The 26623-nt window shown below is 40.2% G+C and overlaps 10 protein-coding genes across 10 annotated transcripts; 8 read left to right on the top strand and 2 right to left on the bottom strand.

Moving 5' to 3' along the window:
* Positions 1 to 169: 169 nt before the first annotated feature.
* On the top strand, positions 170 to 1582 carry BEWA_028230 (hexose transporter, putative; the record flags this gene model as incomplete). Its single annotated transcript, XM_004829583.1, has 1 exon — positions 170 to 1582. The coding sequence occupies one exon, from the start codon at positions 170 to 172 to the stop codon at positions 1580 to 1582; it is 1413 nt and encodes a 470-aa protein (XP_004829640.1).
* A 1095-nt stretch (positions 1583 to 2677) lies between these two features.
* On the top strand, positions 2678 to 3680 carry BEWA_028220 (signal peptide-containing protein; the record flags this gene model as incomplete). Its single annotated transcript, XM_004829582.1, has 2 exons — positions 2678 to 3039; positions 3176 to 3680. 2 exons carry the CDS (start codon positions 2678 to 2680, stop codon positions 3678 to 3680), a joined length of 867 nt encoding a protein of 288 aa, XP_004829639.1.
* A 2240-nt stretch (positions 3681 to 5920) lies between these two features.
* Positions 5921 to 6778, top strand: BEWA_028210 (ema family member protein; the record flags this gene model as incomplete). The annotated part of the gene is made up of 1 exon (XM_004829581.1): positions 5921 to 6778. The coding sequence occupies one exon, from the start codon at positions 5921 to 5923 to the stop codon at positions 6776 to 6778; it is 858 nt and encodes a 285-aa protein (XP_004829638.1).
* A 510-nt stretch (positions 6779 to 7288) lies between these two features.
* BEWA_028200 (hypothetical protein) lies at positions 7289 to 9172 on the top strand (the record flags this gene model as incomplete). Its single annotated transcript, XM_004829580.1, has 1 exon — positions 7289 to 9172. One exon carries the CDS (start codon positions 7289 to 7291, stop codon positions 9170 to 9172), a length of 1884 nt encoding a protein of 627 aa, XP_004829637.1.
* Positions 9173 to 9248: 76 nt separating this feature from the next.
* On the bottom strand, positions 9249 to 9824 carry BEWA_028190 (hypothetical protein; the record flags this gene model as incomplete). The annotated part of the gene is made up of 1 exon (XM_004829579.1): positions 9249 to 9824. The coding sequence occupies one exon, from the start codon at positions 9822 to 9824 to the stop codon at positions 9249 to 9251; it is 576 nt and encodes a 191-aa protein (XP_004829636.1).
* A 951-nt stretch (positions 9825 to 10775) lies between these two features.
* On the bottom strand, positions 10776 to 12432 carry BEWA_028180 (hypothetical protein; the record flags this gene model as incomplete). The annotated part of the gene is made up of 2 exons (XM_004829578.1): positions 10776 to 12311; positions 12412 to 12432. 2 exons carry the CDS (start codon positions 12430 to 12432, stop codon positions 10776 to 10778), a joined length of 1557 nt encoding a protein of 518 aa, XP_004829635.1.
* Positions 12433 to 15236: 2804 nt separating this feature from the next.
* On the top strand, positions 15237 to 16292 carry BEWA_028170 (signal peptide-containing protein; the record flags this gene model as incomplete). Its single annotated transcript, XM_004829577.1, has 1 exon — positions 15237 to 16292. The coding sequence occupies one exon, from the start codon at positions 15237 to 15239 to the stop codon at positions 16290 to 16292; it is 1056 nt and encodes a 351-aa protein (XP_004829634.1).
* Positions 16293 to 16370: 78 nt separating this feature from the next.
* Positions 16371 to 16970, top strand: BEWA_028160 (hypothetical protein; the record flags this gene model as incomplete). Its single annotated transcript, XM_004829576.1, has 2 exons — positions 16371 to 16529; positions 16635 to 16970. 2 exons carry the CDS (start codon positions 16371 to 16373, stop codon positions 16968 to 16970), a joined length of 495 nt encoding a protein of 164 aa, XP_004829633.1.
* Positions 16971 to 17904: 934 nt separating this feature from the next.
* On the top strand, positions 17905 to 22937 carry BEWA_028150 (hypothetical protein). The gene has a single exon (XM_004829575.1). It carries the CDS (start codon positions 18528 to 18530, stop codon positions 22920 to 22922), a length of 4395 nt encoding a protein of 1464 aa, XP_004829632.1. The 5' UTR covers positions 17905 to 18527; the 3' UTR covers positions 22923 to 22937.
* A 2148-nt stretch (positions 22938 to 25085) lies between these two features.
* Positions 25086 to 26153, top strand: BEWA_028140 (signal peptide-containing protein; the record flags this gene model as incomplete). Its single annotated transcript, XM_004829574.1, has 1 exon — positions 25086 to 26153. The coding sequence occupies one exon, from the start codon at positions 25086 to 25088 to the stop codon at positions 26151 to 26153; it is 1068 nt and encodes a 355-aa protein (XP_004829631.1).
* Positions 26154 to 26623: the final 470 nt, after the last annotated feature.

Below are 26623 nucleotides of genomic sequence, written 5' to 3'. Positions count from 1 at the left end.
GCTTCCTATTAATTTATTTTTGAATGAACTGTAGTTAACCCAGTGATATGCAAAGGCTAGTTTCTTAGTGTCTAGGACAGTGCTCTGCCGACTTGTAATGCCCTAGCGTAGTTGCACATTTTTCATCCATATTCATCATTCTGTACCATAGTTTGCTTCACGACTCACAATGCCAAAGAACAGTCAGCCACAGTTGCTGGTTGGCATGACGATTGCGTCACTGTTAGCCCTGAGCTTCGGGTTCGCCACAGCCAATTTGAACATTTGCAAGGATTTTATGATTGTGGAGCTCGAGTGGTGTAAAGGCGCCGATACTATTGAATGCAGTAAAGCGGCAATACTTGGAGGTATTGTCAACGGGGCGGTCTTTGCTGGAGCAGCTTTGGGGTCACTTCTCATGGGATTCATTGCAAAGTATGGAAGGAGGGTGAACATGACTTTGATATCCTCCCTATACATTGCCGGTTCTACGATGATTGCCACTGCGCATTGTTTTAATTGTCTCTTAATTGGACGCATAGCCTGTGGCGTTGCCATTGGTTTGTCTGGCATCGTTCCAATGTTCATTACCGAGATTTGCCCCTCGGAGTCTAGAGGCTTCTTTGGCATAATTTACCCTGCATGCATCACATTTGGGCAATTTGCATCCTGCGCATTTCAACTCTCACATGGCTACGTTCTTGATGCCAAGAGTGTGGATGTTACGATCCCATTTCTTGACAAGTTTTTGTGGCGCTTCTGCCAAATGTTCCCCGCCTTCTTTTCAGCCATTGCGCTGGTACTCCTCAGGCTTTCATTCACCATGTCCACCCCTCACGAACTTGTGGAAAAGGGCAAAGTGGAGGAGGCTAAAGTCGTCATTGAGAAGCTCCATGGACCTGAAAAGGTGGATGAGGTCTACGAGGAGATCGATCGTAACCTCGAGGTTGCCAAGGCTACACCAAACATTTCATTTATTCAAGCGGTAAAAAACAAGACGTATAGAGTAGCCATCATGCATGGCATCATCTTGGCTATCTTCCAACATCTTACGGGCATTGCAATATTGACCTCAAATACCGCCAAGATGTTCACCGTTATGCTCGGTCGTACGTACAATGCGGTTGTACTGTCCTGCAGTATTACACTCCTTAATACCCTAATAACAATTTTTCAAGTCCCCTTTCTGGACAAGTTTGGGAGGAGGACATTTTTCCTCACCAGTATCTCTATCTTCACGGTATTCTCAACACTACCTGCACTCTCCAAGCTGATTGATGCAAAGGCTGCGTGGTCTGGGTGGGTCTCTGTTGCTGGAGCAATCGGTTTCGTCTTTGGGTTTGCATTGGGCATGGGGGGTGTATTTTGGGTTTACATACCAGAAATGTACTCCCCCGAGTACAAGAACGGAGCCTTTTCCGTCACAGTTTTTGCCAACTGGACTACTGCCTGCCTGATGCTTAGCACTTCCGACATCCTGCTCTCTTGGTCCGAGAAGTTTGTCTATATCATGATCTTTGTTTTTTCGGTCATTAACTTTTTACACGTTTACTTTTTCATCAAAGAAACCAAGGGGCTTCCCATTGGCAAGGCTTACAGCTGAAGTTGTACTTGTAAAAAGGTTGGAGAAGGGGAACCAGGGGGCTCCTGGGAACCCACTGCATGCAGGCTCAATATGATGATGCAGAATAGTTTGATATTTTAGATAAGTTAATACAAATTTTAAAGTTGATTTCAATGTTAGAAGCTGTATAGCGCACATTTAAACTCCCACATTGGGGACATTTTAATTAGTTTTTTGATATCCCTTGTTCAAGATGTCATGCATGTTCTGTAGGCGCCTTTGCGGCTGTCCAGGAAGCCAAAAGGCTTGGTAGGTCAGTTTTATCTATCCTCTTCAGCTCATCGGTAGCTAACAAGATTCATGTCAGGCACTTTTAAAAAGATGGTGGAACATGGAAAGATGTTACTGATGAGATAAAGAAAAGAAAAGGAAGAGCTGATATCTCTGATTCTTCCTCAAAGACCTCCACCGGAGAGAAGCTAAAACAACCAGACCCTTATAGAAACAGTAAACATGAACGGAAGACAAATGTAATGAAATAAAATACACGAAAAACTAGTCAAACATCTACTAGCCATCAAGGTTATGTATCTTCTAACAGACAATATGGGATGTTTAAATCGTTAAAATATGCAATACGGATCAGCCCATAAATGGCTACATAGAGCTCTTCTAGTGGTAGATCAACTGCAAGATTCCCTGGCTATGACGAACAATAGGTCGGCTGTTACACGTCAAATGGAACATGTGTATGTGATTCTTCCCGTCTTTATAACTAAATCACTCATTACAGTGTAGGAGGAAGAAGAATAATAGAAGCCTTTGACCATTGAGTATTCCTAGGAAGGATCCCATGTATGGATCTCTATCGTATACCATCGGTAAATCAAGGCTGCATAGAATTGTCACACTTTGTTCTAATAGTAAAGATACTTAGACAACTTGGTAGAGTAATTATGACCCAGGAAGAAGAGAATAGGAAGAATAACTATAAATCATTACCCCATCCATTTTACTCCAGAAATGCATTCTCTCCACTTTTCCACTAATCCTCTCTCTTGTATAGACTGTAATATATTACATTCTCATCAAGTATCTCATGGTGTACCCTAGTGGATGGTTGTTAGAGGGAAGATGAATGTCTTTTCCATTCTCCTGGTAACCTATCTACTGGGACTCTGCCATTGCAAAAACTCCAGACTTCCCACCAACAGACCAGTTATTGAGGTTCTAGACGACTATACAGAGGATGAAATTGTCAACTACTATCCCATAAGAGAAACAAGGAGAAGTGAATCAAGCGGCCAAAGACAGGTATGGGATTTGTCCAACGGAACTGCCTATGAAGAACTGAATGCCAAAACCCACTCTAGACGGGGTAGTACTATTCTAGATTTTGAAAGTCTAGATGAGGACGAGTTCAACTTCTTCTATTATGACTTTGCTGGTAATTCAATGAAGTTGGTGGTTCCAAAGAAGAACAATACAGTTATAAGGTTAGTAGATGGTGAGAAAGAAATCTGGATTCCTGAAGATGGAGAGGAATTTCAATACGCGGATGCATATCTTAACAATGATGGTAACCCTGAAGTTGCTGTTTTAATATTAAGAACACCTTCTGGTCTATTACAGAAGGCCTACTCCAAGGGCGGAAGTAAATGGGAGTCTTGCAGTAATCGAGGAAAAGATTAAGAACTTAGTGGTTATTTCTAACTGGGAATCGGACTTTGGACTTGATGTTTCAACTACTAATGCTACAGAATGCACTATTTTCCAGGTAGAGTTAGTAGGCATTACCACTAAACATTTCTTTCCAAAGCCTAATCATGTAGCCAGGGAAGTTAAGGATGGTAATAAGGAGCTATGGAAATTCAAAAATGCACTAGGAGGTTTTGATGGCCATAATTACTGTAACTATTGCCTTATTTATAAACGTGGGAACATAAATTTACTTGAGGTGGCAGTTACAGAGAATAATTCGAGGGGAAAGAAGTACTTTGAAAAGGTTGGCGGAACATGGAATATGGTTAATAGGGATGTCTTTTTAAATAAACTAAAAGAGATGAAGGGAGTATCTGGATTAGCATTTCTTGATCCTTCTACCGCTTCATCTAAGACTTCTAAAGAGTCTAGATAGTGATTCCTCATGAATACTCTAGGATGTTATGGTGATAAAGGTCATCATTGATGTATTAGTCTCTCTTTTAGAGCGTATTTATTGGATGCCCCTTAGGAATTTATGGACTACCAATAATGCAGTTCCATAATTCAATATATTGTTCACACTCCATTAGAGTGTGCATGTTTAACTAATGGTAGTATCCTTGCATGCATATTCCTTCTTCTTCCAGGGGTATGGTACACCATCCATTATTCATCTATGAACAGACTATAGAAGGACATCTTTGGACTCCTGAGAATGAAAAACCGTAGTATTTCCGTGGGTACATAATTCATGTAGGACATAGACATAAGGCAGTCTAATTTTAAAAACACTTTAATAACAACCAGAATGTAACATTTGTGGAAGTGAGGAAACTGTCAATGCAATGGCTCCGCAATTTGTATCAGATGAGCTCGATTTTGAACGATTAGTTTGACAATGCAGCCATAAATCCTTTGAGAGAAGAGCCGACCTAGTTTTGTCTTAATTTGTGTCGTATGTATGTTACATGTATTTCTGGCCATACTAGTCACATACAGACTAGTATGGCCAGAAATACATGTTGTTTGTGCAAGGGGAAATTGTTTATCAGTGTGTTTGCATTACATGCATCTAACATGAATGTGAGGGAATGTATGAGAGGTAGAATGCTTCTCTTTATACCCTTGCAGTTGTTAATCTGTGTATACTATGCAAAAGTTATGGAGTAGAGACAATCAGGTGGGTTTGTGAAAGCTTAACATTTCCTACGCATTTGAGATTATGGTTGAAGAATCATGAACTATGAAGACAATAGGTGTTTATGATGTGACAGTGGACAATGTCCATTTCCATTCCAGGTGTCTCTTGGTGGAACCATTAACCATCCAGACAGAGGGACCAATTTGGACTTTACGTTATCCAGTTCTCAGCTAACCAATACCCAAATTATTCTGTGGTAAAACTCTTGGTGAAATGTCCATGTTTTGAGATGAGTCTGGTGACCAGGGAAGAGTAGATGAGACAATGGGGATGGAATCCATTCCCTGGTACTCACATCCTTGATTTGAGACATGGAGTCAACATATCGTCGATATCGTTAGCCATTGTACCATAGTATGAATAGATTTGTACATTAATCGCACATCCGGTTCTGTATATGCTGTCTGGTGGCACATAGACAAGGCAGTATGGAGGTCCTAAGATTCAATGATGATACATAGACACAGGTGAATGTTCTCCAAACTTCTCAGGAAGGGCAAATGACGGCTGGAACTTGACTCTTATAGGAATAGCCATTTTTACGACAATTTCAAGCGGTGCGTACTTGTGCCAATTGAGATAAGTAATACGGAAGATGTAGAAACAAAAGTCATCGATTTAACACTGCCAGACTACCAAGCTGACGAGGTAAAATGGTATAAACAGAAAGTTTGCCCAGTAAAAGCGTATTCAGCAAGAGCGTTGGAGCAAATAGAGGGTAATTTGCAACCTCCAGTAGATCAAATTCCAACACAAGAACGGGATACAGTCGATCAAGGATCCTTCCATACTAAAAACAAAGAGTTTAACAGATATATAGCACTGGTAAAAGTGCAAATAGGACCTAAATTAAGACCGTAAACAGGTGGCGGCTGGTTCACCCACCCAGAGTAGACGGTTGATAAACAAAAGGCCTTCTAAAAGACACTGCCAATAATGAGACGATGATGGTAAAGAGTAGCCCTCAGAGTAATCGTTGAAGAACTCATGCTATGCTTACAAGAGTGCCAGGAGATGACCTTGTAGTGATGAGAAGGAAGAATGTTGTAAACTTGGAAGTAACACTCAGGAAAAGACCAGAATAGTCCCCTGGAAAATGGAGATACTACATCCTCCGGGAAAGACTAATAGACAGGCTCCCATAGGTCGCCTATGCACCTATACTCTGTCTAGTCGCCAAAGATACTCCATAAGAGCCCATTAAAGAGTCTCCCCTGCGGGGAATAAAGACACTACATCCATTATAAACTACCACACTTTGGGATCCAGAAACTGCAGCTGTTTTGTAGTAGCCACAGGTGCAACAAGCGCTTGATACTTTTGCATGCAGCAAATCTTTTTTATCCCCACAAGAATGGTAGTTTATAATGGAGTTTAGCAGCTCATTTATTTCGTCATTTCTTGACTCTCACTGTATAACCACAGTATATTTCGCTTCCTTGTATTTTTATCTTGCGGGTTTAGAGTTCAAAATGGCGGCAAGGCCTTTATTTGCCCTTTTAAGCCTCGCATCTTGGGCTGTTTGCAGCGCTGTTGCTGAGGAGGCTGCCAAGCCAAGACCCGAGGGAATTATTCTGGACATTAGCAAGGAGGCCATGGACCACGTTACTGTAGAGTCAACTGGTGACGAGTATGGAGTGACTAAAACTACCTTTACCATTCACGAGGGGTATGCCGCCGAGACTGTTGCCGACGGCTCCAAGATGATCAGTATGTTTAACTTGGAGTTTAAATCTCCTAGACGCGTCGAAAAGTATGTCGTGGGTGACAGAATGTTTGTAGTAATCACCGTAGAGCCTGCCCTTTGTCTCTCCTTCGAGAAGGACAGCGGCTGGTGGGTTGGGATACCGATTTATTACTTTTATGAGCAAGTCCTGTTCAAGGGGCTCGAGGGCATCGTCATAGACCTTGAAAAGTTTGCCGATGGATCCCTTTTCTCCGCCGCCGAATTTGGCTCCGGTAAGAAGCATGTCTTTAAAGCTCCAGGCAAGCGCATTCTCAAGGTCGTTTACGATGAAAACGTTCCCCTTATTGCTAGCGAGGGAGTTGTACTGGGTCTTACAGTCTATGCTAATGGCGAAAAGAAGATTGCGCAGGTCATTTACATTCACAAGGAATGGGAGACAAGGAGGGAATCCAGAATTAAGGAGGTCTTCTTCCAAAAGACAGAGGAGGACTGGGTCAAGGTTGATGCTAAAGCTGCCGCTACCGTTTTGCATGACATGAATCCTGAGTTTCCCGCAGACTACAAGACTGTGTACGATGGATTCTCTGTATCCGGCGTCTTCTTGGCTATTACTACCATCCTTGCCGTTGCCTTGTTCTGCTAGGCGCCACGGATGACGAGAGTACGATATGGAAATAATATTATAGGCCATAAATGTTTATGTATGTTATGTTCATATTAGATGTTTTGCGGGCTGGGAGTCCTGAAGAGTTTTCATTCATGATTGCTCGTCTGTATGTTATGCCTTCGTTTTGGGTGCACGTGAGTTTTTATGCAAGAAGAAATAAGTTTGGTCTTGGGTATGGTAGCTTATAAGGATGATTTGGTCTACTACTATGCAAATCCTGGAGGTGAAGATGTATGTGGTAAGCTTAAGGATGAGGGAATGACAGTTCATCACTCCAGCGTGGATGATGATTGGATAGACGAACTAATTTCTACTGACGTGAGTGTTGATTGTACTACTGAAGACTGTATTGATAGTTACTCATCTTGTTCTGTGGATAGTCTCTCTGACGGTGAACTAGTTGTGAGGGAGGATGAATGTATGAATGAGGAGTAGATAGGAGACTCTCATGGATCTCAGAGTCTTAAAGAATGGTGACTGTGGAGGATGAATGATAGATGGCTCAAATTAGAAATAGGCAACAAATGTGGAGAAAATGCGCCAAACTGTATTTGTACAGGTAGTACTGGAAATTTTACTACCAGCAGGGACACCGATTTTGATCAGGTAGTTGGTTTTGTCCGGTACACTCATAGAAGTGACGAACCATTCAGGCTCCTGAAAAACATAGGTGATGATGAACAGCTAGATGTTGGTGATAACTACCAAGAAGTTAAAGGGGTAACGGAAGTCTCAGTTTATTACTGGAGTGAGAATGAAAGAAAGCCACTCCTTCTTAGGGTTGTAAAGGATGGTGTGACACATGAACCCGAGTATTATTATAAGTACGGGGGCAATGAAAATGAAGCCGGTGGTCAACAGAATCTTTGGAGGCATAAGAACCATGAAGGAGGAATATCATTACAGACCAGACTCGATGAAAGAAATCTTGGTATAAACAATCGTATTCCTCTATATCTTGATGAGCCTGATAAACCTCTTGGTTTGGGTTCCGATCTTGCGAAAAGTGTAACTATACAACATGTTCAACCACCACCTCCTCAGCTTGTTGGAGGTGGCTACACCATTACAGAATATAAGCTTAATGGTGATACAAATACAAGCATTTCCAGAATAGAATATGGAAAGCAGAAGGTTAATGTGGATATTCCTCCCGGTGGAATGAATACAGTTAGATTATACTCTTCACCTGTTAATTCCAATGTGCCTCTGATGGTTAACTTTAACCTAAAGAATGGAGAGCCTAGATGGTACTTTAGCAAAACTCAAGATGGTAGAAGCTGGATAGAAGTTGGAAGTACCGATAATTTTTATAAGGATGATCTACCCACTGAGAATCTTGCCAAGAATTTGGATGGGTTTGCTTGTAAGTACCACAAAGCAGTTACCATGGATTTAACCAAGGACACTTTTAAGGGAAAAAAGGAGAAAGATTGTGCTGATGGTAAGAGTCAAAACATCTCCGTTGAACAGGTAGAGATCACAGGAGACAGTGGTAGAAAGACTAAATACACCAAGTACTCCATTAAAGACCGTGAACATAAGTTAGTCGATTTAAAGTTTTATCACAATGGCTATGAGGATCAAAGAAGACGTATTAAGTCTAATTCATTAAACTTTCCCATTCAAGGTCCAGCGGACATCTATACATTTTACTCCAGTAATACCAAGGATCCAGTCCTCATCTATGTTGATGCTAGTAGAAGTAGCGGGGAATCTCAGGCTAATACAGGATGGTACAGGAGGAGTAAAAATGGCTATGATAGCCCTTGGACTAAACTTCGTAAGCAGCTAAGAAACATAACACATCAGAATTTTAGAGAACTTGACTGCGACAACTGGAATACACTTGTTGGTGAACTTAAGCGTGGTGACAGTGGCTTACAAGAATGTCCTCAAGAGACTGCTAAACAACAAGATAAACAAGGACAACAACGTGCTGAAGAGCTACGTTCTGGAGGTGAAGAAGCGGAGGAAACTGCTAAAGAAGAGGATGTTAAAGCTAGTGAAGATGAACAATCTGATGAAGAAGGCTCATATACAGTACTAGGTGCTGCTGGACCTAAAGCTGTTAGTAGTAGAGATAAAGATGGTCCTCCTGGAGGTAATGGACTTATAGGACCTAATGGTGATGGAGGCCCTGCTGGTGGTAAACCTGGTGCTGAAGATACTCCTTCTGAACCTGCTCCTTTTACTAGTCTTATTACTGGTGGCTCTGCTATAGCCGGATACTTCTTTGCTGGAACTGCAGGATCCGGATTAACTGGCTTCTTGGGATATAAGGGTTATAAGTTATACCAAAACTTTAAAGGAGACCCTTGGGTTAGACACAGATATTCTATAGAGTTTTTAAAGAATGTACCATGTTGAGTATCTGTAGACTCTTCTATGGACATTTACAACAAAACGAGTAATACTGTATACCAAGAATTAAGGTTAAGACTCCCTAGCATTCCAGTATGCCAACAAGAGAGTAGTCTAGAGGGGAGAGTCTTAGAAGTAGTATTAGTTTCTTCCAAATGCCGAGACTAGTAAGCCCTGTTCCTATTGTTCCACCACCTGTACTTCCAGCTATTCCTCCACTTGCAATTGCCATTCCCGCTATAGCTCCTGTTGAAAGTCCAGTATCTGGAAAGTGTACCTTCTTAAGCTTATTCAGGGTATCTAGTAGACTGGCAGAAACTATACTTTCGTCTTTCCAATCACTTCCATCATAAGAATAATATTTTTCCTCGTTAATTTTATTAAGTTCCAGGAGCAAAGGGTTGTTATAAATCTTATCCCCTGACCAGTAGTATACTGTTACACTTGTATATTCATCAAGTGACTCTCTAACATTAACCAACTTTAGATTATATTCAATACTGGATATATCCGTCGCAAGGGTACCTGGCTCATATTTGAGCGCTTTATATTCGGGAAGATCTGGAACTCTTTCAACTAGGGTTATTTCTACCCATTCACCATGTTCATCCTCGTAATAGTATTTTTTTACCATAAGCATGTGATTTGACTTTAACATCATTGCCCTTTCCGGGTACTTTGCTGATATCAATTTTCACTGTCTTTCCATCCTTACTCATACTACATCTTCACTCACACAATCTCTAATTTCATACTATCATCCTCATCTTGTAGACTCCTTATATGTCTGTCAAAATAGCAACCAGAGTCTTGGTATAAGTAAAGAGTAGCTACAGGCGGCTGAAACAATAGACAACAACGCGCATGCACTCGTGCTATCTTACAGCAAAAGCGCACAGTGTGTGTAACAGGGGAAGTAGAGTAAGGAAAACAAAGACTTTAAGCCTTGACAAGTAATCTGTAAAGGATCCTTGGTCAGTTCATGGTACTATGGATCTTGTCTACTGGGAGTAGAATGAAGGAATGCAGAGATGGTGGGGATGAATAACAGTTATGTAGACATTTATTCCTCCTTATAACCAACTACTATCTTTAGACTTTAATGCTGATAGGTGGACTGTCACAATAATGTTCCATTGTTAGATCATCCAGCCTTCCAGGCATAGTTTGTGGAAAAATAGGCTGGGGAGATACCTCATACTCCCCCGAGCACTAAAACATTATTCCTTATCTTCACTATTTAAGCCAGTGTTTCCCAGGGTGTCTGTATCTCTCTACCATTTTTTCCTCCCATGGTGTATGGTATTATCTGTAGAAACAAGTGACCAATCTCTCCATGAGTCCAAAGAGCTACTGTTCGTCCTGTAGATACTTCTTCCTCATGGTCCTCCAAGTAGTATGACATTATTCCTCCTCTCGTCCTGGCACTCTTTTAGACTTATCATGAGTTACACAGTCGAAAGTGAGCAGTCTAGTTTGCACATAGATTTTGATTCGGTTGGTACACATATTATCACAGCCATACCTGTTACACGTACATGAATTTACAGAGAAATTAGTGTACGAATAGCACATTTGGATAAACCTATAAGAAACAATCTTTTACTATTCATTCCTTGTGACTCTTGGGATTTACAAATACAGAGAGTATTCCTCCAATTTCTTTAATTGCATTTTTTGGCGTCCTGACGACGCTCCAAACCAAAAATATATATGAAAAAACAGCGGTAGCGATAAAAATGTCAAAAATAGCGTGCTTTGAAGCGTACACTGTGGCCTTGTTGACGGAGGGAGATTTGATGACACTCGTTGAAACGGATGTCTTGAAGGTTTCCTTTTCAAGATTTAAATATTCCTCCAAATGTTCAACAACAAGAGCAACACTCTTGAGCCCAGAAATGTCAGCTTCAAATGTGTTTCTAGGTTCAGATAAAAGTGTATCCCAGGAGAGTAGACTTTCTGGTTTTACATCAACTTTTTTGGACTTTCCATTGAAAAATTTAACAAGCGATTCTGCGATTTTTGAGATTTTATCGGAAAGAACATTGGGGTTAAATCTAAAATGAAATGATGATAAACGAAGGGGCAATAAAACTCCCCTTTCCACGGAAGTAATTGTAACTGCAGGAATCTTATGTTTGGTGAATACATCGTGTGCAAAGTAAAACTCTGTACCGGACGAATCTCGTTCTTTAAATTCCGCCCCAAGGACACTCTTTAGAGCCTTTACAAATCCTTGAGTCTTATCGTCAACAAAACCACCATGTACGTAGAGGGAGTCCCCAGAAAGATCATCAAGAGCAATTGCAAAATCTACCTTTTCCTTTTTAAGAAAGTATTTTAGACCATAAAAATCTACAACAGTTCCCGTTGTGAGTAAAAATTTAACCTTCCATGGAAGTGGCCCCTTGATCGGTAGCCCTTGCCCAAAGATCTTCACAAGCTCCAAGAGCGCAACAAGAGGTGTATTATATCCCGCTGTGGAAGATATTGTTTGGACAAAGTTAAAAGTATCGAGGGGAGCAGTTATGAGGAGTGTAGGTGCAGAGTCATCAAGGGTTTGATTTTTGAGAGATCCAAAGAGGTTGAAGCTAGAAAATTTGGAGACGGAACTTGGCTCAAATTGCCTAGTAATAAGCCGTATTTCATCACTCAGGAGTCCTCCATTGGCGCTAGCGAGCTTGCAAACTTCTTCTATTTCATCTCCATCTTGTATAATCCCAATAGGACACTTTGCAACTTTGAAAAGTTCCTCTAGCTTTATCAAACTTTCTTGATAAACTTTAGAGTCCTCACATTTAGGTAGTTCGGCTTGTGCAAACGTAGTTGCATGAGCATCATCACACTTTTTTGGTCCTTGTAAAACGTCCTTATTCTTTGGTACAACCAAAAGAAGGGTATGTTTAGGGCTCTTGATCATTGCGGAAAAAACATCCCAATGAGGCTTACTAGTAAATATTTCTTGCGCCTTCAAAATCAAGATCGACCTATTACGCATAATTTTTGTGAGATCACCTGGCGACAAATCAGAGCTATCTAGCTTGAGATACTTTAGTTTTCCATAAAGAGACGGATACGGAAGCCCATACTCTGTACCGTTTATGGAAAAGTTGGAAACTGGGTGAACCAGAATTTCATGGGTGGCCTAAATGTATAAATGTGAAATTGAATGTTGGTGTATAGTAGGGTGTTTAATGGTGAAGAGTTGCAGATCTTTTCCGGTTGACAAGTAATGAGAAGAGAACCCGCAAAGCATAGAGTTTCATTCCAAGGAAGTTTCCACCTGAGCGTTCCCATTACCCATCCAGTGTATACAGAATAGTGCGTAGCCATTAAATGCATTTTCGGTACTTAAAGTCTTTTAGTCACAAAGTGCATTTCAATGCGACTAGTAATAGAGAGGAATAAATCCATGACTGTAGCATAGTGGTTATAAAACCATTATCATGAGCATGTGATTGCAGTGCTCTTTCTAATGGCTTCTCATCTTCCCTTCGGCAAAAGCCCGTCCACTTTACTGGTGAAATTGCAATAGATCCAGAGTCTTTAGATTCCCTAGTTATAGAATACGCTCCATACTACTCTCATAACAGTGGTAGAGTATCTCATTCCTTCAGAGTACCATTCTAGAGACTCCCTAAGGTCGTCCTAGCTCCACTAGTAGAATGAGAGTCTCTAAAGAGTCTACTGGAGTGAGAAGAGGTGACCATTTAGGCTCCTATACTAAAGTATACTCGCTATCATTCTTCACTATGGACATATAGTCTCCATCATTCATTCTTCTTCATACAAACTGCATTATCCGTCTTTCTTATCTACGTTGTACAACTCGATGCTTGGCGTTTCATAATGGCTCCTTCATCTATTCTTCTATACAGCTTTGGGAACACACAGGTTCCTGATAGTCGTTTTTGCAGCTCCTATCCTGCGTATACCCGCAAGGCTCCTCTATTCGCTGCGCTCATATAGTCTCCATGACTATTCCATTCACTCTGTTCATTCCATAGTGATCTACTACCTAGTCTCTGACGTCGGTGGGTCACCTGTTTCAGTACTCCTTACAGTAGTACTTGCACAGTGAGAATCCTACTCTTCCTTAGACTCCTGTTAGTCGCTCAGGCTCCTATACTAAAGTACAGTCGCTCGTTCGCTATTCCATAGCTCACATTATACTCACTCAGTTAGTCATGCTTCGCATTATGCCCATTTAAACTTACATTTACATTTTCGAGGAAGAGGGACAGTAGAGCGAGTCCGGTACACACTACTCTTGCGAACATGTTGATTCCAAAATCATTGACTTGTAGCCCTTTCCAAATTGATGCAAAATTTCAGAAATCTCCGAGTGTGTTGCGCTTCTCCGTACCGACATTCACCCCGACTTGCGCCTCCACTTTTCCTTCGGCTCATTGTTCTTCTTTGAAATTTCCTCGCAATTTCCGCGATTACGTGAGAAATTTCCAACGACTCATCTGGTTGCAAATTTTCTCGGTGATTTCCCCTAGTCATCTTCCCTTCGTCTCCCTTACTGGTGGCCCTGCGGCTTATAGCCGAGCAAAGCCTCCCATTAGTGAAATGCTAAAGGGAGGATAAAGTAACGCGCAAGCAACTCGCTACGTCGTTTCTCTTGTGCAGCTTCTGGGTACAGCGACTCGCGCACTATCCATTCATCGCAGAATTTTCTCCTCTCTACGAAATTTCCGCGCTAGACAACATGGAGGTTAGATTTTGGTTCCAGAGCAAATTTTTGTCGTCATAGTTGCCTAAATTTCCGTTTTACATCAACACATTCATTTTAACGCGCGAGAAGCGTATACACTTACACATTCACACGTACACCTCCAGGGTTCCAAGGCTGTGCCTAAATTTAACGTTTACAGGAGGCTTCCTACTCTATGCGCCTGCATGATGGTCGTTGGAGCGTGCATAGAGATCAGTCTCGTTAACGCAGGGTTTTATGACTTGAACGAAGGCAACAAAAGGGAAGAGAGCAAGTAGATGATGGAAGAGTATGAAAAAGGTGAGTAAATGGATGGTTTGGAGGATTATGCCGGGGAAAGGATGGGATCTGTACAAGAGCACCGGCCAAGACAGTTCCTACAGACTTATTTGATGGGCTAAATAGTGGATATATCGCTCAAGATTACGCTCTATAGCGACCTTTTGGATTTGGTGAATGACCGTTTGCACCTAACCCTTGTAAACAAAGGAGACTGGTAAACAATTAGGAGGAACTGACCTCTCTTGAAGAACAGACCCTATGATAATAAAGAGATGAGAGCTTGAGAAGTGGTTATTCAGCAAACCAACTTCCGCAAAACCACTTGGAATTATGAGAATAGGGCAATTGCTACTTCTAAAAGACGACTACTCATCCTTTACTTATAAACAGAATGACTGTCATCCGTGCGATTAAACCACATTAATCTGGGCTCATACAGTTATGGTACAAACACCGCCTTGATTCTCCTGGCAAAATAATCTAGCTTTTTATACTTTTAGCCCTTATACTATACTACAGAAAGTACCATGGACAACGGTAAAAAATGGAGTGTGAGTTGTATGGAGGTAATTTTTTATTTGTTAGATAATAATATACAGCTCATTCTCCTACGACTGGAGGCATTAGAAGAGAAGTATAATAACTTTACAAAGGATTCGAAAGACAAAGAACTCGTAAGTTATCCATTTACATGCAACACATGGGAGAAGGATTTGAATAAGCAAAAATTTATAACAATGGACCAGAATATCATTATATTATCTCATATCCGTAAAATAATTCCTTTTAAATCATGTAATAATGCTATTTAAGAGATTTTATTCCAGAGAAACCAGTAAAACTACGGAAAGAAAGACTTTACCACAAAGGTATAATTATATTTGACATCTTTTGTATTGCATGTCCCTACTTTTTTCCAGATATCTTACAATCTTTACACAATTTCTTCCTCCTTCATACCGCGACATTTGCGTACATTTTTGGTCACACTTACAAGTTTGAAATTTCTGGACTAAATCAAGGAATATACACCTCCACCATTAAAAACTAGATACATAACACTGCAAGATGAAAATTTTGGCACTCTTATACGCGGTATATCTGCTAGGCCTTGGCTGTTGTGAAGATGATGACAAGGTTTTAGAATCTGTAATAATCCCTGTGGATACAGTACCAGAAACACCTTTGGATATAGGAAATATAGATCCCTCTCTCTATCTTTCCAATGGATTCAACGACGAAGGGATTGATTGTGTTCTTATAGTTCCTAGAGAGGGTGTATTGGTGAATAAAGTCGTTTGCGGAGAGACCATTATTTGGAGCTGCGGAGAGGGAGAAAACTTTGAATATGCCAAGCTATACCTCAAGGACGGAGAACCTATGGTTATTCTTATAGCAAAGGTCAGAGGGAATTTAGCATTAGGCAGATCGTATGTAAGGAATGGAGATATTTGGGAATGCCGTACTGATACATCTCAGGAGAAAATCCATGACCTAAGGGTTCCCATGGAACGTACTAGATCCTTTATTATAAATCTTGAAGAGGATAAAGACACAACGGAATGCAGAATATTTGATACAAAGCTCATTGGAGCTCCAGCAAGGTTGTACTATGCGAAACCGGGATATAAAGCTACGGAACTACTGCACGCTGGAGTATCCATATGGAAGGCAGAAAAGGGTGAAATATGCACATCTTGTAATTTATACTACTGTGATGGCACACCAATAGTTTTAGTTATAGTATTAAAGGGCGAAATAGACAATGGTTACATCTACCTAAAATGGGAGTCTGGAAAATGGAGAGAATCTGATCGCGAAGAATTCGATGTTGAAAGGGATAAACTTAGAGATTTAGAGCCAATTACTACCGAGGAGGCCATAGAAGAACTCCTTCCATACAGATCATTGTTTAGTGTGTGCTTGGGAACGTTGACTTTAAGTATGAATACAGTCTATGAATACACATCTTCCATTTTTTCAAGACTTTATAATATGAGAAACCTGAGGCATTCTAATAATACAACCGGGTCGAGTGATACAGATGGACAAGATCTTGAGACCATTGTTGTATATAGTGACAATGTGGAAACCCAGAACGGTAATAAAATCTACAATGTTTAAACACTAGGATAGATTTGGATGACTGAAACTTTATATATCTATGGAAAATTTAATATCGCATTCACAAAATTCTTGGACATGTTTGCTCAGGAAATTGAGAACAAGCTTTCATACATGGAAGATACTATTTCTTCTCTATCTTCGAGTATGCAAGGATTCAAGAAAAGTGATCTTTCACTCGCTCTTTGCACTAAAGTCGAAGAAATGATGAAAGAATATCACAAAGCATCGCACCATGTATGTTATTTCCATCTTACAGGATACGTCAATTAGTACACAAATTCCACGGAATTATATTTAACTTGTTCAAGTTCATCTTCACAAATACACATTTCCGCACAGAGATCATCTGATTTTAAATCAACAATAGGCAATTTCATTCATCAAAAGCTTGAAAATGATATGATAAACGATCACATAAAGGAGTTTAAGGATGATTTGAGGATGTTTGAGGAAAAGTATAACGAGATTTCTGAATTATTCTGCATGTGTAAAATCCAAGTTGATGATATGGTAAAAAAGTACAATTCTTCTGTTGATAATATATTTGAGTCCATTGGGGCAGAACGCAAGAAGCTGGATGATTCCCTTGAATCGTACAGAATGGTATGTTTACTACCACTTGATGATGACGACATGCAGATGATTAGTGAAGCGGAAAGGGACATAAAAAGGTAGGGGGACTGCATGAACACATTATGGAATACTTTGCTATATACATAAATACATACAACAATTAGGACGTTTACCAACGCCAAGGGCGACATAGTGTCGCAATTGCGAGAAATGGAATGCACACGTGAAGAACTCGAAGACTACGTTCTCAGCAAACTAGAAATTGCAAGTTTGTTTATATTTTACAAGATTGTCTTTACATAGTGAATGATTTTGAGAATACCGGTCTACCCTTTGCATAACCTCGAGCGGGCTACGCATCTTACAATAATCGCATGATTTGTTAAGCAAATACCTTTACATATTCAATAGTCAGTGCAAAGTATGAGGATTGGCATGGCGAAGAAGTTGGCACCTTTGCAGACAGGTTTATCTCGGTCCAAGTCCCTGAGCTACAGCCTTTACTACCATTCCATCCTCCTCCATTGCATTCCGTAGTACCTCCAGAAACTCTGTAGACCAAAACATCCATACACACTTTCTCCGGGAATGCACAGACCCATTCACCCTCATCACATTACACATGATGAAATTCCTACTGTACTAGCGAGACCATTTGTGTAGACGTTGACTTTTACTGCTCCAGCCGGCAAATCCACCTGGTATCCAGCACCTGCCGCTCCGCGGGGAGAGAGACTATCATTACCGCCCGTAAGGCTAAACATAGCCATGTACCTACTACAAACCCCTCAAAATGTCCAGAACAGGGACATTAGTCCGCTCTTTGTGCCCATTTGGTACGAGTAGTACCTCTTGAGGAGAAATTTCAGCGATTGGAGGAGAAAAATCGCAAATTTCCCACTCACCCAGAAGAAAACATACACCACAGAGCCCAAAATGTAAATCGTCTGTCTCTTCATATTTAAAGAAAATGGTTAGACTCTGATGTGTATTTCTCTGTGGTGCAATGTGTATGGACCGCCATCGCTTCCTTTATAAGGAATAAAAGGGTGAGTTGTGGTTTCGTTGTTTAGCTGGCGGAATTTTAAAAAATTTTGATTTGCAGAGCCACAGACTTGTAGTCTCGTGAGAATCCGCTTTATTCCCAGTTTTAGACAGCACTCAAAGTTTGCGCTTGTGCAACAATTTCTGCACAAATCGAGAGAATTCAGAGACACCCCAAGAGTATTTTAATCGTATAGTAGGATAGTTGAGAAGAACATCGTTACAAGCTCGGAAGAATCTCTTCTTTTCACGTCGAATCGAACGAGCTAAAACCACTAGTAAAATAGACACAAGAACGAGAAGTTTCTCGTCACATGAACTCAGTTGCTAAAGGAAAAGGAGATTCCACAGTGTCCAGTCAGAAGTTTGTCAGATTTCAAATGTTAACAGCCTGAGCAGAGCTTTGGCCTACATTTGCTTAATACCCTGTAAATCGGTTCAATTTCCCAAATTCGGGATAACAGAGAAGGATACCTCTCCTAAAACGTAAGGGAAGAGGCTTCCAAAGAGAATATCTTAGAGTACATAATCTGCTTAATTTTGGCACATTTATTGCTGGCACATCTGCCAGATTATAAGATGCAAACGCTTTGAAATACCAGGCTAAAATGAAAAATGGAGGTAGATTCCCTTAACACACTCGGGAATATGTTCACATACAAGGAATGGATCAAGCAGAAAGATGGTGAACCTATAGTTGAAGCTGAACCAGTCAGTATCAAGAAAAAGAAGACAACAAAGACATTGAATAAGAAGAAAAGCACGTCAAAAAAGACGAAAACCACACAAGAACTGCACAATACTCCAAGCACAAAGTCCATAGATGAAGCAACAGCTGGCTTCGCAGAGTACGTCCAGTCTATTGAAAAATGTACCAGTATAACTAGACTTTTCACTCCTAAGCTTGCGAGAGCGCTTGAAATCGCAAGAAAGAAGGGTTTTGAACCTCGCATGCTAGCAGATGTTCTTTCTGAAAGAAAAAAATTATGGGCAAAAACACAGTGTATACACTCTAGTGCTAGGGAAGATTTTTTGAAACATACACAACTTTATCGTAAGCAGTTTTGGGGATATAAAAAGTCAGTTGATGGATGGATAACTGAATCAAAGAATTCGAGTTTAGAAGGGCTTTATGGACATCGTGAGAAAAAATCCGGAAAAACATGGTCAAGTATAATATATTGCCCAAATTTCAAACCAGGAGGTGAAGTTATTCACAGATTCTCTAGAAAAACTTCCCGGATGTACAAGACACTATACGATTGTATAGTTGATGGGTGGGTACACCCAGACTTAGTTGTATGTGAAATTACTGATGCGACACATCCTGTTCGTTTTGCTACTCCTCCAGAGCAAGACTGTTACACAGCGATATATGTTGGCCCTGAAATTTCTGCGGATTCGCCCAGAATAATCTTTGGCGAATACACTGGTATAGTTTATCATGAGGATAGTATTGAAGACTCAGTATTTGAATACGCTTTTGAATTAAACTTTGCATCCGGATCATGGATTAATGCAGATTATGCGGACACGGAAGAAATGATTGATCCCGCTTACAAGAACTTTGGTCCCTTGGACCAAAATGTTGCGGATGGGGACAGCCCATACTCTTGTAGAAAAGATTCTACACTTAGAAAGGAAATGGATGAAGAAAACGATACCTTTTCTACCGAGGACTTCACATTTGGTATTGTAGATTCGAATGGTACACCATGCAAAATGCACGACAGTGACGTGGGATTTGCCTATTCTTCAACTGCAGAATATAATGCACTCCTCTCACGACAGGTTTCTTCCAGGAATTCACGTTCACTTGGTATGAATAAGGGGGAAATTTCTATGGATTTAGATGCAGTTCCTATTGGTGATATAAATGTTCCAATGAAAGATACGGAAGGTATGGATTGCACCAGAATACAAATGGAAAAAGGGAAATCAAAAATGACACAGATTAAAGAAAAAGAATCAGTGAGTATTGGAATAAAGAAACCTACAGATTGTATCTATCTTCCCTCCAGTTCTCGTTATGTTTTAGATAGCACAACAGCATGTAATGAACTTAGTTTAGTTAATCACTGCCAAACAATTTCAGCATATGGTGGTGAGTTTTGGATCCAGCCAAATTGTGAATGGCAACAAGTTATTTTTGATGGATGGCCTCATATAGTACTCACATCAAAAGAAGGGGTTAAGATATCACCAGGTGATGAGCTAGTTGCAGATTTTGGAGCCTTATGGTTTGCAAAAGTGGAAGAGACAGCACATAAGAGTTTAAGGAGAGAACTTATTGAGTATAGAACAGGCATACGCTCAAAAGTTGCCAAAAGGCAAACGGTTTTACACAGCAGACCTATAGAAGACATTGATAGATGGTTGGTAAATACAGGTCACTTTGGAAAACAATTTACATGCGCAATATGTAATGATCAGTATGAAGAAGATTATAAAGAAGAAACGGCATGTGTGACTACCCCCTCTGTACATGCTGATGAAACTACAGAAGAATGTGTCAGTTGTGATGGTTGCGACAGGGTCTTTCATTTGTCATGTATGAAAAACCTGAGTGGGACAGCAGCAAACATGTTTGCAAAGCAGGATGGCGTAATTGTTTGGAAGACAGATACTGAACCATTCAAGGGCGATAGAAGCTATACGCTAGGCAAATGGTTCTGCATGTACTGTAGATATCTCGCTAAGCAAATTTATATGCATGATATCGGTTCGGACTACATGCCAATTTCAAAATCAATTAGTTCTTTAGCGACATCTAAATCTGGCCTATCAACCTGTGGTAATGTTGATCAAAGTAGGTGTATAGATGCATCCGTCCAAACAGAAGACCCTAGTACAGCATCTTGCAAGACCTCAAATAGTCACGGGTCGGATCAAGGAACAAAGGTGTCTAAAAAGAATATAAAAACAGATAAAAAACACAAACATGTGCGTGGTAAGATGGGAAAGACAAAGAGCCCAAAAACAGTACACGGTGGTATATGTTCATCATCTGGGTTGATGTCTTATCTTCACAAGACCTATATTCAACATGAATCTAATCGTAGCGGATCAGTATTTGACAAGATTATGCATAAGATTTTTAAGAAACACAAAATGCACAAGATGAAAGCAATGGAAAGATTTTCTCCATTGCAACTTTTGACAGGGCTCATGAGAGACTCATCGAACCCTGATAAACGCTCATCATCTATGGAGAAATATAAAACTGAATTTCCGCTCCAGAATACTGCGGTACCAATACCAATAGAGTCTGGGAAGACAAAGCCTGGAGATGATACACCTAGTACGCGCGCATTTACGCCAATAAACCGACGCAACTCTTCCTCTGACAAGTACGATACTTTCTCCGGATCAACGTATACATCAGAGGATTCTTCCGTACTGAAGCTTTTACCACATGCAGAAAATTCATTTAAAAGTACACGAACAAGACATTCTGACGACGATATCCTCGATACTACATTTCTCACCGAAAATATTAAACGTATAGATGTAGGGAATATTTCAGAGGTAAATGAAAAGTTTGAACCTGACAACTACACAACTTACATACAGAAAACATCCAAGAAGGGAGGAGTGACACGTAATTCTTTGGACACATCCCTTCCAATAATACACACGGATATGAACACATATAACGATATTGGTGTCACAGACTATTTAACATGCCGTTATCTCTTTGGAATGTGGCATTTGGAAGCCTTTTCCCTATTTGGAGACACTGTAAGAGTATGTACAGAATGTAATCAACGCTCAGGACCTAGGGCAAATGTTTACGTATGTAGGATACTAAAGAGGCATTTGGGTGGAAACTTTGATCATCCGGAGAGTACAAACGTTGCACAAATGCGCGAATATGTCCTAATGGCTTATGAACAACATGTGCATTTTTTGCTTCGTTTGCTAGTTTTGAAGAACATTTCAATTCACTTTTTGGTGAAGACGTGTTGTCACTTTATAGGGAAACAGCTTTTATATAACAAGGACCTATCCTTTTCTGAAAATGAAGTTATTGAATGTATAGATCCCACTCTAGTCAATTTAAAGGGGTTAGTAAATAAAGATTTATGCATGCAGAAATCTGCAAAGGTATCCAAGACTACCACTAACAAGAAGAATGCAGATAGTGGTAAAAAAAATGATAAAAGAAATAGTGATAATAAAAACACGGAAAACACGAAACGTAATGGAGTCAGCCCAGCAAAGATCGGGGATAGTATTAAAAAGGAAGATAGTAAAACAGGAGAGGATCTTAGCGAGCCTCTCTTGGGAAGATTGACAAAATTCCTCTCTGAAATTACAGATACCGTTATAAAGACCCCGAGGTTTGATGGTCTATTCAATTATGGACTTTTGAAAGCAATGGGGGCCTTTACGGAGGAATATACACGAATTATTAACTGCGACGAGATTATAAGGTATATTAATGACCTTACAACATACATTTCATATGATGGAGATCAAATCCCAGGACACTTGCAACAAATGTTAAACAAGGCGGAAATGGAACGCTTCTCAAATTTCAAACATTTGGCACAAAAGACAGAATCACCCTTCTCAGAAACAAAAACTGTCAAGATTGGAAAGAAAAAGGAAAAAACGGTATTTGTACCCCTATTGGGAATAGTACCTGGAAAGAGTTTAGTATATAGAAAGTTTTCCGATGGCTATTATCAAGGCACAGTTACTGCACATGACGTGCACCGTGGAGTTCATGTATCTTTCAAGATTGAATACAGTGATGGAGATGATGAAATTATGCATCCAGAGGAGCTTTTGGATGAGATTTTGCTAAACATTGGTGATCCAGAAAAAATATTGCGTGAACTCTCGGAAAATGATAGCAGGAATGAACAGTATCTGTCACGCCTTGGTCAAGTCCCAGACATACCAACAGTTAAGCGTCTTGCGGGAAAACTACGCAAGGTTATGATAAAGAGTCTAATGGCACCAAAAATAGGACTTCAAAAGAGGCAAAATAGACTTGTATAGTACAAACTTGCATGTTGCAGAGTTGTATCACTAAAAGTTACCGATTATATTCTATCTTTTATTCTAAGTATGCCAATGTGCAGTGGGAGTTTTGGCTACGTAAAGAAAATTATAATCCAAGATCTTGGATTGTATCTGGATATTTCCATAATCCTTTCCATACATTTATTACTAGACAAGTAGGCAACCAGACACTTGTTGGCAAAGTTCCTTCATCCATGTAGCTTTAAAAGGGCAGTAATACTCTTGTATATCTTCCTTTAAGACCAGCTTGACCATTGAATCGATGGTGGAAGATTGAGTTTCGTTTAAAGGGACAATTGGGCCCTTTTCTAATCCTTCCTCCGTAGCTCCTTGTATCGGTTCCTCCAGTTACAGTTCTAAACCCAGAGATTTATGATACACCCTACCCATGTATCTAGCCCTTGTATAGACTTCTCTCTGATACATACTAGCCAATAATACAGCAGAATTGGCCTGTAGGTAGTGGTAGTAATAGACCAGAGAGCGTTGACGCCATCGTGATTACTCTTACGTCTAGAGACCATAGTCCTCATCTTTAGATACCATGATACATTTACAAGGTGTTATAGTCAATATATTTCGTTACATTACAATAGGTGTCGTTTTTGAGGTAATGTGCACGCCTCGCAGAACAACACCGCAAGTCGGGATAATTATCACCACTAATCTCCATTATTTTCTCAACCAGGGGAATCTTCTCCCTAAACCCGCCAGTTTTCTGCTCATAGACTCCAGTCAGTATAAATAATGGATGAGGATGTGATAGGTGTAGGAGTATCATGGAATTAGACGGGAGACACCTTACACATTTTGGGAAGTAGCCAGGATGGCTAGTAAAAGCCACTAATGCAGTCTTATAAGGATAGATAATGCAGTAAAGGAAGATGTTAATAAAGTTGGATTAGAGTATGGACCATAGAAGCTTCTGATGGATAAGAGGATGCTTAGCATGGGACTGACTCTGGAGTATGGTTTAACCTGCTACTGTGCAAATCTTTCCGGAGGAGGGACTTTAGGATTGCATTACGCTGGATATGGTAAACAGAATGTGACATGTGCTAAGCTTAGTGAGAAAGGCACACGTCTCCTATGGAGCTTAAGAATCTGTTAAACAATCTTAATAGGAATACTGGTCAAGTAGGTCCTGGAGATATCGAGACTGATCTTAATTGTGGCAAATACACCGAGACTATTCAGGACAAGTCTACTAGTACTCATCCCAGTTCCCCTTATAGCCTCACTCTTGACATGGGAACTGCGTATCCTTATGTATGTGCAAAAAATGGATCTAAGGATCATGATACTCTGATCCACGTTTAGATTAACCAAGGTAAAGGGATAACGAAGATCCTCCCCTGGTTTCTGTAAATATGTTCAAAAGATTGATTCTGGTCAAAAGTTTTGCATTAAGGGGATTAAACATCACAATTTTGATCTCACTATCCGCTCTTGTATCAAATGAATTATAGATAGAATGGCAGTTTATATGCAGGTAGTGATAATACAATGAAGGATCCCCTTCTAATCTGCATTAAGAAATCTACTCCAAATCCAGGAGGGAAGCCTGATTACACTTACCGCTATTACTGTAAGGGCTCTGACAACTGTTGGTACAGGTACAAGTATGGTGGAAATTGTATTAAGATACCACCTGGAAATGCTGACAGTGGACTAGGCAAATTGCTTAGTGAACTCAGTACTGGAACTATTGACAAAAAGTATGATTCACTTAAGAGTACCGACCCGGTGAATAAACTCCAATCTGATCAAAATAACTATTACTACTCTAATGCCTTTCTTTAATATCCTCTTATACTGATTTATTCCATCAACATAACTCTTCCTTCCATATACCTTGTCTGCCAGTCTTGGATTGCAGGGTCCTATTGGCCGTCTGAAGGTGTTATTTGGAGGTAAAGATTTTTTAATACCAGGAGAATCTTTATTGTTCAAAGTGCTTTTCATTTACTCTCTTTAGGAAGGGAATATGCGGGATATTATTCCTTCATCACCCCATGCATTTTGTCTATTCTTCCTCTTCATCCCTTCACTTATCTTCTCTCTTGTATAGACTGTAATATATTACATTCTCATCAAGTATCTCATGACATATCCTTATGGACGAATGTTTGAGGAAAGATGAAGGTCTCTTCCGTTCTTCTGGTAACTTGTCTACTGGGACTCTGCCATTGCAGGAGGTCCAGAGTTCTCACTGATAGACCAGTTATTGAGGTTCTAGACGACTATGCAGAAGATGAAATAGTGACCAGTGATTTTGTAGAGGAGACAAGGAAGAATAGATCGAGTGGCCAAAGGCTGGTATGGGATCTTGCTAATGGAGCTGTCTATGAAGCAGAGTATACACAGCCATCAGCTCGTAGACATACTAATGATAGAAGGGTAGCAGATGTAGCAGTGGATAAATCTCCAGTTACTCAATCATCTAGACACACTACTATTCTTGATATTGCCAATCCTAATAGATTACTATACAAATCCTTCAACTATTACTTTGGTACAAACGCAGTTCAACTCATTGTTCCTAATAAAGGCATTTCTGTATCAAAGCTCATGTATGAAAATGGGACTGTCTGGACTCCATCTACTGGAGAAACATTTGACCATACTAAAGTCTATCTTAACAAGGATAAGAAGCCTGAACTGGTCCTTGTAGTAACCACTTCCTCTGGCGCTTCTAAGGAGTACTATCTTGAACTCAAGGATAGTAAATGGAAATCTTGCACTAATCATGAAGAAAAGATGAGGAGCTTGAGGGATCCTGCAGAATGGATCTCAAACTTTGAACTTGACCTTGCATTAGCCAATAGTACTAATGAATGTAGCATCTTTGAAACGGAGTTACTAGGAGTTACAACTAAGCATTTTTTTCCTAAACCAGGGTACCTTGCCAAAGGAGTAAAGGATGTGAGTGGCCTTTTATGGAGTTCTTCAAAACCTATTTATACAGAAGGAACCATCGGAAGGCATAGTGGATACTATAACGACTATTGCCTTTCTTGTATCATTCATAAACATGGGAGTGTAGAACTACTGGAGATGGTTGTAGTGGAAACATTATCAGAAAGAAGCAAGTATTTTGAGAAGGTTGATGGAAAATGGAAAGAGATTACCGGGAAGGATTTTAATGGCAAGCTCGATGAAATGAGGAATGGAGAAACTACTCATAAACCCAGTGAATCACAGTAGAGCGCTTTAATTGTACACCAGAATGACCACTCATTATTCATCCTGTGGATGGACTATTAATCATTAATACAGTTTATTTTCATGACAACTACATGAACATTTACGAGTGGTGTGGCTCAGGACCCTCTTGCGGAACAATTTGGTTTCGTTAGCGGTTCCACGGTTTCCCTAGTTATACCAAGGGATCACCTTTTCATACATGCAGAGACCTTTAGGGTACCAGTCCTGACAAGTAAATAGCATACTATTATACTCAAGAGAGCCACCGCCACCGGTGACCTGCAAGAACGAGAACCGCAGACAGCTCATGCATTATCCTTCCTCGGTAAGGCTATAGCAACAGACAAGCCGGTGCCATTCATAAACTCCATACGCACGTGACGTATGCCTACACGCAAGTTGCGTAGTAGAGATTCTGTGACTATTCCCTTTTTCCTTTGCCAACTTGTCTAGCACTGGAGCCTTTACCG

The sequence above is a fragment of the Theileria equi genome, chromosome 1, assembly GCF_000342415.1.
Source record: "Theileria equi strain WA chromosome 1, complete sequence".
Classification (NCBI taxonomy): domain Eukaryota; phylum Apicomplexa; class Aconoidasida; order Piroplasmida; family Theileriidae; genus Theileria; species Theileria equi.
This window is presented reverse-complemented; position numbering and strand designations above follow the sequence as displayed.

What these genes read in the sequence shown, in the direction of transcription:
- BEWA_028150 (XM_004829575.1), top strand. Translation starts at nt 18,528, where the DNA reads ATGGAGGTAGATTCCCTTAACACACTCGGGAATATGTTCACATACAAG.